A 12,197-nucleotide genomic window follows, 5' to 3' on the forward strand; every position below is an offset into this window, starting at 1 on the left:
CATCATTCACATCCGGCCAATTCTTACATGGCATTTGGTTTTCTTTTGTGAGCATATATGTTCAGAGTTTGGCGCATCTTAAGATAGTGTAAGGCGGAAGTGATTAATACATATGTATCTTCCTTTCCCCGTTTCCAGCAGCGCACAACAATCCCTCAAAATCCCTAAAAAAACAATCCCTCAAAAAAGAAAGCAGCGCACAACATCCTCTCGGCCTCTCCCCATCTCAGCCGCTGACCAGGGAGAGGGAGGGGGGCACCACCGGCCACCATAGCGACCTGCCCTCCGAGGAGCAGCCGCCGCCCGCCGGGATCTGGCGTCGGCTTAAGTTGTCATCTCGCCCTCGCGGTTCATGCATCGCGCAGCCAGGGGCCACCCCCTGCCCTGCTCCCTCCCCCTAGCGATCGGCGACGACTGCCTGTGCGGCCGCGCCGTTATGTTGCCGGCCAACTGCCCTGCGTCTCCACTCCTCCAAGGCTCCAACACCCCTTCGCTGACCCCCTGCCTGTCGGTTTGCCGGACAGAATTTTGTTGAGGCCAACCACATCACAAACGGCACACAGGTAAACTAACATCTTCCGCCAAATTCCCCATTTACTAAGTAGTAGCCTTATTTTGTTTAGTTGCTTACATCTCGTGATAAGTAGTAGCCTGATCTTGCGTAAATTGCAAGGAAAATCATAGTCAGAGAAGAATTGATCTAGGACTTGTTAATATTGGTGAGTCATGCATGTACATGTGTCTATATTTGTGGATCTCAGACATCAGTCTTCAGGCGTTCATATATGTTTGTGCCTGCAGTCTTTCATTTAGCTCCGGATGCTGTGAAAAATCATCGTAGATTTATACTGTGCCATCTGCACAATGTCAAAATGTTTCTAATAGCCGAAGTTATTTTCTACTACTTAGTCTAGTTTTGATGCACCCAGAATTTCGTTATAATTACCAAAATATTGCAGGTGTCGATGGAGGAGGAACAGGTGGTAATGTCATTCTTGGTTTCTCAAGATCTGTCTGGGATTTCAGTAACTTGCAACATCACACGGTATGCTTTTGGTAATTAAACTTACATTTTGCTCCAGCAATGCATCTTACTGAAACCTTATAATAACCAATATCCTCAAGCGCCTTAATTGATCGTCGCTGTTGTAATAAAATAACACATATGATTCTCCGACTAAAAAAAGTTTATCCCAATTCTCTTCACCAAATCACGCACGACTTGTGGAATATTTTCTACGCATTCATTGTCCTTGTACGACAGCAAGTGTACCAACACCTGATTCCGTAGGTCATAATCGTCCTGCACGTGAATTATGTTGTCATGCAAGGCTCACATCTAAAAGGACACATGAATGGTGAATGTAGAGTACTCACCGGGACAACTGGTAATCCATGTTCATGATCATGCCACGTGCGCATAATCTTTAAAACTAAAAACCCAGACATATTGCTGCATAGGAGTAAATGTTATTAGCAATATGATAGATAAAAATATGGTCAAATAATAGGAATGTTAAGGTTATAACCTGTTTGGGTTTTTTGGAACTCCAATTGGTATGATGCGACGCCATCTAAAAACATCATCATTCCAGCCAGGAATTGCATCTTGTAATGCTATGTTTAGATGGAATGAAATACATTGAATCTTAAATATGTCCTTCTGTGAAGGATTCTTTTTCCATGCATCCGATAGGGGAAGAGGGTCGAGTATAGTGATTGTTCTATCCAATAGGTCGAACAGGAAGAGGATGAAGCGACCGGTTGTACAAAACGGCAACAAAATCTGTGTGAAGTAGACTTTAGAAATAAAATACGGGGGTGAAAAGCACACACAGAGATGAGAAGTATGATTACCAACTTGCACACCGAGACGTCAAAGCACATATCAGGCCAACAATGAAATAGTTTTGCAATAATGTAGCGTTGGGCATCAAATGGTAAACGGAGTTTTGGATCTTGTGTAGAGTCATTTAGTATCATCTGAGAGGAAAGTAAAGGATTATTAACATTCTATGCGTTTATGGTTGTAATTATATGTGCTCGTCGCCGTAAAAAATAAGTATTATGAGATTTTAATAACTTACAGAAAATCTGAGATCCATATAGTGATATGGAGTGTCTTTAGCCCATTGAATGTCGTCTGTAGCATTTACTTGAACAGCCATGTTAAAACTGTCGACATCAATAGCCCGTGTATTCTTTAGTAAGTCTTGTAGTTGTCTAAGACTTATACTTAGTGGGTAGGGCTTGGAGCTACGGATCCATTCTTTCCTATCAAATAAACCATAGCATCAACGATATAGTGAAAAAATAATATACATAAATGCAGATATTGTTATTTTGAAAGTTGACTTACTCTCGGGAATCTGCATTATGAATGGACATGATATGACCTCGAAGTTTGCAAAGTAGCTCATTTTTATTAAGTGGCATTCTCAGAACAACCATGGCAGGTGGCGGGTCCAATATTTCAACACCGTCAGTATCTATTATATCGTCTGCTGGATTATGGTACTCAGGAGTTCCTTTTATATCGTTCAGATCTGATTCATGGAGAATGATTGCTACTTTTTGCCTGAAGGGTTTGACATCTTCCTGCAAAAAAATAATTAGAATCAATATATTACAACATTGAATTAGATATGCAATACACTTTTGTCATCCTTCACGAATTACCTGTGTAACAAGATGTGACAGTTTGTGTCCTGTCCAGTATTCAATGAATTGTAGCATGAACAAGCCGCAAGATGATCTATTGGTTAAAAATATTGGGCACATTAGTAATAAGAAAACATAAGGAATTGTTGAATAATAATCAATAATTGTTACTGCTGCTCTCATTTCGCATTTTCTCATGTGATGATTTCAAACATACCCATCAGATTGAATTCGATCTTGAATATACTCTTTTATAGTCCATCTAGTTACATCAATATCTGGCCAAGTACCTAGGTTAAACCCATTCATCTTAGAAGCAATCTTTAGATGCGCCTCAAGCCCCTGAAGCTGTTAAATAGAAAAAAGAGTATGATAATATAGGTGAAACTAAATGCATGAATTCCAAGTACAGATATAGTAAAATCATACTGTAAGTTGTAGATCAGCTCGGTACATTCTCCATAGACTAAAAAACAAAAGTACGAACGATTGATGCACGACAATGAAATCCAGCCACACATGCATGTGTATAGGGAAGCCATGGCCGCCGGATTCTTAATCGTCCTGGCATCGTCTACTGTTTTGTCGTCTGTAGAGCAGTTTCGGTATCTTTTTCTCCGTCATCATTCACCAGAGCATGGCTGAAAGACTACAGTGCGGCGATAAGGACAGAGGAAGCTTCTTCTGTGTCCATTGTATCGTCATCTTCAGTTTCTGATTCATCCTGTGACAAAGTGTGATTTCAGTGCGAGCTCGGAATTGAAGTATAATATATTTATAGACAAAAAAAAACTGAGCAAGGCTACAGATTCTGATGATACTACATCAATTTAGAGCCTTACTGAGCAAGGCTACAGATTCTGATTCTCTCTGAAATTTGTGGCTCACTACTAAATGGACATTTTAGAAGAAAATTCTGGAGAGATGTAGGTGCTAGCACGTTGCATAAGGTACTAACCTTACAGCTCGCACTTTAGCAAATACCACAAATCATATAACCGCACAACTATGGTTCGCAGAATTACAGAAATAATTGAGAAGAGCTTAAGCAATGGGGTTGAGAAGAGCAACGGAATTACAGAAGAAGAGCTTCAGAAGAGCTTCCAACCACGAAAGCAAAAAATGCAAACCTGAGTAGCCCTAAGAAGGGGCGAAAGATGTGAGCTACCTAAACAACCTTTACATCAGATGCGTAGCTATATCAAACTCATAGGTAAAGTAGATATATGTATTGTACTGATATCTCTTCTCTGCACCTCAAGGCCGTCCTCCCGGTGATGCTGCGCCACGGCTGCCATTGCCTCGCACTCCATTCGCCATGTCCGTCGCACCAGCCGAGGTGAGCTCCTTGTATTCACGTATTAGCATCAGGCGGATCAGCTTCTACATGCGCTATACAAACTGTTAAATGAGCTCCTTTGCTAAATTGCCATCTACTTACTGGAATTCTCACAAATAGAAGTGCAGTCAGAAGGTAACAAGGATGGTATGGTGTGTCTCCATTCACATGGTGTGCAAAAAAATGGTAATTATATTACTAAACTGTTAATGATGCTTTGTGTTATTCTGCAGACTTGAATTTAGTTCCTATGGTTCTCCTTTTTTGTTCATAGACGAGAGTATAGTCTGAAGGGAAAAAATGGTCTGCTCTCAAGGGTGTGCAAGAACAGTGAGATTTGCTCTCAGTTTTTATTATTGGCAGGTGATTCTTGGTGATAATTCTTCGTAGAGAAACATGTTTGGTAAGTGCATTGTAATATTGACTCCCACCTTTTTATTTACACATAAAGAGGACCACTTGGAAATTATAAATTTAAATGTAAATCTAACTTCTTATGGGGAATAACATCATGTCGTTCAGATAATTTGATTTCCCTCCGTGATATTCTTTGGCTTTAGTATATCTCAGGTCAAAGTTGTCAGAAGTTCTATGCTTCATAACTAAAACATAATCTCCTTTTTGTTATTTTATTGGCATCATGATGTGTGCCCGTATGCTCCCGTGTCGCGTCAAAGAAAAAAATTCAACTCCCGGTGCAACGCACGGGCGTATACCTAGTGGAATTTAAAGAATTGCGGTAGTGGAGAAAAGGTGAGAGCAAGGTACCATTTCGATTAATTGAAGCTGAGTTTTGTTCAACTGTTCAGTGCCGCGCTCCTACTGTATGCCTCCAGTACAGACTCCTGTCAAACTCGTTAGGCTGGAATAACAAAATTTTGGTGTTTACAAAGAAAAGCGTGAACAAGTTCTTCCTAACCAGATGGTTCAATAATCACTGACCTTGTGAAACTTGATACACCTGCATATAGCAGCAACGTAAAATTTCAGAGATGAGGTTGAATATAGCAACAACAAAAAGAATTGGACATCAGGAGGCGGCCATGGCATGGGACAGCGGCGGCTGCGCGCGGCGCCGGCGCTCGGGAAGACGGAGGACCATGGAGGCGCGCGGAGCGAGGCGCAGAGGAACGGATCTGGTCGCGCAGAGGCCCACTTGCGAGAGAGGCAGGGAGGCGGCCATGGCAGGTCGTTTTGGAGGGAGGCGTCCATGGCATGGGACGGCGGCGGCTGAGCGCAGCGCCGGCGCTCGAGGACGGCGGACCATGGAGGCGCGCGGATCGAGGCGGAGACGCACGGATCGACGCGGAGACGCACGGATCTGGCCGCTCCCAGGTCAGATCTGGCCGCAGTGGAGCTCCACATCGGGATCCATGGTGCTCCATCGGGATCCATGGGCCAGAGACAAGATTTGTGAGAGAGAGGTCGGGAAGGGAGAAGGGAGAAGAAGAGAGATAGGGCGCGCGGGAGGAGTTACGGGACGAAGGCTGGAGGTCGGTAGCGGTGGCGCTGGACGCCGGCGTGAGATGCAAGCCAGAGGGAGAAAACCGTGAGGGAGAAAACCGGGAGGGGGGAAAGAAAATCAGTGGGATGAGAGGTGGGTCGGGACGGGAGGAAAGAAAATCGGGAGCGAGGGGGTCGTACGAAAGGCTTGACGAACGTAAGAGGGGAAACGGAACACTACGTTTGTTTTAGATAGTAGAGATAGAGATGATCAACATTTTTATTCATATACTTGTTCAAATATATTTTTAAATACTTGTTCAACAATTTTCAAATAATTATCAACATTATTTAAATATTTTTTCATCTTTTTATATACATGATCAATATTTTAAAAAAAATACTTGTTCAATTTTTTTTGAATAATTGTTCAATATTTTTCGAATATTTGTTTGACATTTTTCAAATACCTGTTCAATATTTGTATATACATAACCAATATTTTTTCAAATATTTGTTCAACATTTCTTCAAATACCTGTTCAACAACTTTTAAATACTTGTTCAAGTGTTATATACATTATCAACATTTAGTGCAAATGTTTTTTAAGAGTGTTTTCGGAATATACGCCCTCCCTTCATAAATATAAAGCTTGTAGAGATTCCACTGTGTACTGCATAAGGATCAAAATGAGTGAATCTACACTCTAAAATGCATCTACATACATCCGTATGTGATCTACAGTGAAATCTTTACAAAAACTTATATTTAGGAACGACGAAAGTATATATTTAGAATATTTTAAAGTATAAGAAAAGTAAAAAAAAACTAAAAGGCTAAAACATGAAAAATTCAGTGCTCGTGGGCCGTCCCAGCTCGCTCGCCCTTCAGCGAGGCCGAAGCCAGACTAGCTGAAGCCCAGACATAGTCGCGCCCCGATTTATATGCTGCCGTCGCCTGAAAGATATTTTCCCACGTGTAAATTGAGCTGGCCCAATTTTGTCTGTTTCTTTTTCAATACGGTTTCAAACGAGACGAGGCTCGCTCGCTCTGGATTCTTCGATATTTTCTTCCTTTTTTCGTTTTTTACTTCAATTCAGTTTTCTTTTGTTTCTTCAACGAGTTTTCTATTTTTCTATTTTTCAACTGAATTTCTTCGTTTATTTATTTTCTTTCATTTTTCTACAGTTTTTAGTTTTGTTTTAGCTTTCCTTTGTTTTTCTTTGTTTCCTTGTCATTTTCACACCAGTTTTTGTTCACTTTCTGCATTTCTTGGTTTTCTTTTGTTACATCCTCGGTTTTTATTTTTCCCTCATTATACCTTTGTGTTCTTCTCGATTTTCTTTGGTTTTCTTTTTTATTTACCTTTCTTTGTTGGTTTTCATCTTTTTCTTTTTTCTTAAACACATGTCTAATTTTCTTTATGTTTTGGCTCACATTTTTTTTATTGTGTCTTGTTTTCTTCTGTTTTCTCCTGTTTCTACAACGGTTTTCTTTGGTTTTCTTTTTTCATCATTAAACTTTGTTTATTTTCTTATGTTTCTTCTTGATTCTCTTCGCCTTTTCTTTTCTTTCACATTTTCGTTCTTTTATTCGATTCTTTTCTTTCTTTCCTGTGTTTTAACTTTTTTCTTTCTTTATTTATCGGTTTTCACTGTTTTTCATTCTCTTTGCATTTGTTTCTTCGGTTTTATTTTCATTTTTTTCTTTGATTTTTTTATTTTCATTCGACATTTCTCCTGTACGCCAAGAACACTTTTCTAATACATGTTTAACATTCTTTTAAATACAAGTCTGCATTTTTTAAATACATCAGCAATATGTTTTATACACATTTTTAATATTTTTTAGACGTTTGATTAACAATTTTTAAATACTAAATTAAGATTTTCTAAATACATGGTCAACATTTTTCTGAACACATTTTAACATTTTCAAATTCTTGACTAACTTTTTGTGAATACAAAATTAACATTTGTTTAATACATGATCAATATTTTTTCTATACACATTTAACATTTTTCAAATGCTTGATTAACATTTTTGAAATACTTGTTTAACATTTTGTAGATACATGATCAACTTTCCATTAATGCATTTCTTCTATTAAACACAGTTTCTAGGATCATTTTTAATGTATCACATCTCAGAGTCCAAAGTTGCTGTTTTTAGGCTGCTCATAGTGAGAGTAACATAAAAGCATGGTTAATAATACAATCAACAATCAGCTATAAAAAAGTTGTCATGTCATCTAGAGCCAACCTATAGCCGACTTGTACAATAGTAAGTTTTAAATATGTATGTACTACTTACTTATAGTTGCCCCACCTTACAATCTCACAAAGTGTTTTCGTTCTCATGCTATAGCCGGCTCTTATTCTACAGCCCGCTTCACTTCTCTCTCCTCTTCCCACTCCTTCAACTAAAAAAAGATATAATATTTTAATTCTTATAGCCTGCTTATGTCACCTTATTGTACTTGCTCTATGTAGTAATATGCATGGCACATAGACAAAAAATGTGATGTGGCAATTAATTAACGAGGAGAAATGCAAATGGAGTAACATAATATGTTATCATCATATAACGGTTCTCAATATAAAATGAGTCTACAAAGTAATAAATGAAGATTTCTATCTTATCACAAAGACTAGTAACATATGCATAGTTATAGATGAGACCCTAGTTATTACTAATGCCCTCTAATCGGAGTGGGACTCATTGCCGACAGAAGTCTCGGAGTTCTTTTCCAGTCTGTCAAACACGGGTATGCGGAATTATCGATTTTTCTAAAAAAAACTTATATAAAAACTTGATTTGGTAGTGGTGTCATATTCTGGTCAAAAGGGGCCATTTTCTAACAAATGTTTTTTTCATCTTTTGAGAAATCGTGTGAGATTTTAATGACAGACTCGTGTATAAATATTAGGACACCGTGAAGGGTGGCTAATTTTTGACGAGTTTTATAATTTTTTTAAAATAGTTGGAGAAAAAAAATTAAAGGCGGATCATTACATAATAAATGGCGATTTTAATTCACAATCGTTATTATGAATGCTAAATCAAGGTGTACACAAATTTTGAAGTCCAAATGAGCCCAAATGGTCGATGAAATTGGCTTGTGTACATATTTGCATTTGATGTTACGGGATATAATCCATTAGGTGAACAATTAGTATTCCTCTTATGTTTCTTCTTCTCAGATTGTTATCATAGGATATTGCACCAATATTAGGACCCCTCTCTAATTTTTAGTATTTTTAGACAATATTTAAATATGATTTGATTTTTTACTCTTAAATAACTAGAAATAATGTTAAGAGTATATCATTAAATAAAAAATGGGTTGTGTGCATATTAGCTTGTGATGTCATGGGAGATAGTCCATTTGATGAACAATTATTATTTATCTTAATGTATTCTTGTAAGATATTTATCATAATATATTATACCAATATTGCAACTCCTTATGATTTTTTTACTAATTCTAAACAATATTTAGACATTATTTTACTTCTGGCCTTAAATTGATGGAGACAAGGTAAAAATAATATTATTACATAACAAATGGTGATTTTAATTTCACATTTTTCCGTTAAAAATCTTAAAACAATCTGTAAAAAGAAATTGAAGCGGAAAAGAGCTAAATGGTCATTGGAATTGGTTTGGGTAGTTAAAATTAGGAGATGGCCCACTATAGGAATCAGAAAGTTTGCCATCTGTTGTGCTCTTTGACGTCAACTTTTCGTGAGGGTGACGACAAAGACTAATTTTTACCGTTAGCTGTTGACGACAAAGAAAAGCTAACGGCAAAATTGCGAAAAGACTGGCGACAAAGGTACAGGAAAGCTGACGACAAAGACAGACTTTGCCATCAGTTTTCTCTCTAGCTAACGACAAAGTATTTGCCATATGTTTCCAAAACAATTGACGGCAAAATCAATGTATTCATTTTTTATTTTATTTTGAAAATGCAATCAGGGTCTAAAGAATATGAAAATTGCGGTGGTATTGGTTTATGATTACTAGAAGGTATGGAATAAGTTTACTAAATTTTAACACAGTTATTTTATCACAATTTATAGGGTAAACAAACAAAAAATCGTGCTTGTTTCCTATTGGCTTGGCCCTCGCTCCCACGGATCGGTGACGTGGTAGGGGCAGCCAGCCCCACCACGTACGCACTTCACCAGCCCCACCCCACGCGCGCCCCTCTCCTCCTCTCTTTCTCTCCTTCCTCCTCTGCCTCCCTCTCCGTTCGCTCGTCCCTTCTCCTCCTTTTTTTTAGAGCGAAGGCTCAAGTCGAGCCCGACTTTGAATTAACAAAGCCATCAATCCGCCAGGATTACAACAACCATCAACTTCATTAGTCAAAGCAAAGAAACATCTGAAAGGGTACAGAGTGCTATGCAAGCAGCTAACAGGCTTCCTGCCATCCACAAGCAAAGATGAAGATTCTAATGTACAAATACAACTTGAAGACGATGAAGCCCTCCACCGTTTGCAAACCACCCAGTAGACACACCAGCAGGCCTTGAGGAGACACAACTAGCAGGTGAGAGTAACTCTGATAGCTCCATGGGCTTCCGCCGAGTCAGAGACGACCTCCTACATGTTAGAAAGGGGCTCCCCGCCCCCTCGCCTGTCACGAGGCACCGATCCGTCGGGCGATGCAGACGCTCTCCCAAGAGCAAGGGTGTACAACCAATGCCATAGGCACCCGAAAAACCATACCATAGCACCACCAACACGCATCGCTGAGCTCAACAAAGGGAAACATGGGCACTGGGAGGGAACATGCATGCGAGGACAAGCAAATGCACGGTGTGACTGCTGATGACAAAGCGACAATGGAGGGAAGACACGGGGGACCGAGAGGGTTGGATGCAGAGGTGTCAGATCCGGGATGGGCACCCCTGAGGCCACTGCGCCCCACAACCACCACCTGCCGCCGCCTTACCGCTTGTGCGGCCAAGGGGGCGGACAACACCAACGACAACCGATGGCTAAGGTCAATGTCGCTCCATCGCCCGAGGCCGCCGGCTCGGCTCCAAAGCCCCCTGCCCGCGACAGGACGGTCAAATCCTCACCACCACCTTCCCCGGAGGCCACGCGACATTCTAGTGGTGGCGAGGGAGAGGAGAAGGGGAGGGGTGGCCAGCGGCGGGCTAGGGTTAGCGTTGTCCGAGTCGCCCTTGCGGGAGCGACGCTGGGGGCAAGCGGCCTTTTTCAGGCTCTGTCCCTTCTCCTCCTCTCTCCCCGTGCTCTCTATCTCTCTCTCCGGTTCTCCCTCTCTAATTCTCTCTCTCTTCCTCGCGTGCTATAGGAGACACCCGAGGCCGCCATGGACATCCGGCTTGTGCTCAAGCATCCTCCACCGTCGACTGTCATCTTGCTCCTCTGCCGCCCCTTTCTTTCTTTCTCTTCTCTCTCCTTCACACTCTCTCACACAGGTGCAGCACCGCCGCTACTATGGACGTCGCTGTTGCCGGTCACATGCACCTCCCTGGCCTCTGTCCCGACCGGATCCGACGACCCCGAATGTTGCCGCCATTGTCATGCCTGACCGACGTCCTCCTCGAATGGCAGCAGGGCACGACGTCCTCCTCGAACCGCAGCAGGGCACGGCCGGCTAGCGATCATGACGCGGACCTCTTGGCACATCCCTGTTTGAAGAGCTCCAAGACACACTGGCGGATGGACACGTCCGGACATCCCCGTCCGCAGACACCCTTCGAGCACACATGCGGGTGTCTGGACATGACCGACGCAGGCTGTTGGACATGTCCGGGCAGGCTACAAGTTTTTTTAACTGAAGAATCTTTGTCTCCAGCTTCATAGTCAGCAAACGACAAAGCTGTGTCGAGGCCCGCCTGCTAACAGACGTCCGTAAACCTTACGTTGCCGTCTCCATGGAAAAAAACCTGACGTCAAAGACTTTGTTGTCAACCTGATGAAAAGCTGACGACAAATTAGCTCTTTGCCGACTTTGTTTGCCGCCAGCAGTCTTTGCCATCTGTTTTCAAGTCTTTGCCATCTGTTTGAGGCTGAGGACAAATTTCCTGATTTTTGTATTGGGAGTGAATGTTAAGAAACCTCATTGGTGATAGTCCATTTTATGAGCAACCTATTATTTTAAATTTTGTGTATTCTTCTAAAAAAATATCACATGGTTATGTGCCTACACTAGGACTCAATGCCAACTTTTAGTATTTTTAAAAACATTTGGTAAAGTTTAAATTATTTTTTAGTAACGAGCAAAAACTCCCATTTGATTATTTCCTACAAAGTAATGAATAGTTTATCCATTCCATGCACATGATATCTAATTACATATGTGGTATATATTTTTGTGCAAATTTTTATTCTATATTTCATACACCTATAGTTCAAGATGGAATTGATTTCAATAAGTGGGTAGAAATTCATTTAAACTAGAGTCAATGACATGTGGGGTTTGACCCCACACGCATACTCCACCACCCAACTTAAAGCACAAGAGGTGCTTCACACAGGGACTCGCAACTAGTTAGCCCACATGTCAAGGCAGAGTAGCTATATACTGATCAAGTCATCTCAAAATCTTTGTCTCCAATGGTAAACCCTCTTCTCACACCGCTCTCCGGCATCACACCCGCATGTGGTGGTACCTGTGCATGGGAGACCCCAATGCGCCCCGGCCGCCTCTTTGTCACACTGGTGGAGGTGTCTTCTACCGGCAGGCAATGCATCACACGACGGCACTGCATCCAGT

At 41.1% G+C, this 12,197-nt stretch overlaps 1 protein-coding gene and 1 long non-coding RNA gene across 5 annotated transcripts; both read right to left on the reverse strand.

Annotated features, from left to right (window-relative positions):
• Positions 1–985: 985 nt before the first annotated feature.
• LOC109758857 (uncharacterized) lies at positions 986–2,620 on the reverse strand. Of its 2 annotated transcripts, none has more exons than XR_012187820.1 (6): positions 2,360–2,620; positions 2,088–2,274; positions 1,862–1,983; positions 1,530–1,786; positions 1,378–1,453; positions 986–1,303 (listed from the first exon to the last, which is right to left on the reverse strand). XR_012187820.1 is itself a non-coding variant. In XM_073501511.1 (6 exons), the coding sequence occupies exons 1-6, from the start codon at positions 2,449–2,451 to the stop codon at positions 1,178–1,180; spliced, it is 864 nt and encodes a 287-aa protein (XP_073357612.1). In that variant the 5' UTR covers positions 2,452–2,620; the 3' UTR covers positions 986–1,177. The 2 variants fall into 2 exon arrangements, 1 of the variants encoding a protein (XP_073357612.1); XM_073501511.1 differs by having other exon boundaries at positions 1,858–1,983.
• A 58-nt stretch (positions 2,621–2,678) lies between these two features.
• Positions 2,679–5,582, reverse strand: LOC141025635 (uncharacterized). 3 transcript variants are annotated; one of them, XR_012187823.1, is made up of 5 exons: positions 4,943–5,582; positions 4,769–4,845; positions 3,899–4,053; positions 2,879–3,385; positions 2,679–2,755 (listed from the first exon to the last, which is right to left on the reverse strand). It is a non-coding gene; the product is annotated as an uncharacterized lncRNA (long non-coding RNA). The 3 variants fall into 3 exon arrangements; XR_012187822.1 differs by having other exon boundaries at positions 4,920–5,582; XR_012187821.1 differs by having other exon boundaries at positions 4,769–5,582.
• Between the last annotated feature and the right edge of the window lie 6,615 nt (positions 5,583–12,197).

The sequence above is a fragment of the Aegilops tauschii genome, chromosome 6 (genome assembly GCF_002575655.3).
Source record: "Aegilops tauschii subsp. strangulata cultivar AL8/78 chromosome 6, Aet v6.0, whole genome shotgun sequence".
Classification (NCBI taxonomy): Eukaryota; Viridiplantae; Streptophyta; class Magnoliopsida; order Poales; family Poaceae; genus Aegilops; species Aegilops tauschii.

Excerpts from the sequence above, each read along its gene's own strand:
- LOC109758857 (XM_073501511.1), bottom strand. The coding sequence starts at position 2,451 with ATGGTTGTTCTGAGAATGCCACTTAATAAAAATGAGCTACTTTGCAAA. Across the intron at positions 1,984-2,087 it reads ATATGGATCTCAGATTTTCT|ATGATACTAAATGACTCTAC; the intron begins GTAAGTTATTAA and ends CTTTCCTCTCAG. Across the intron at positions 1,787-1,857 it reads ACGTCTCGGTGTGCAAGTTG|ATTTTGTTGCCGTTTTGTAC; the intron begins GTAATCATACTT and ends TACTTCACACAG.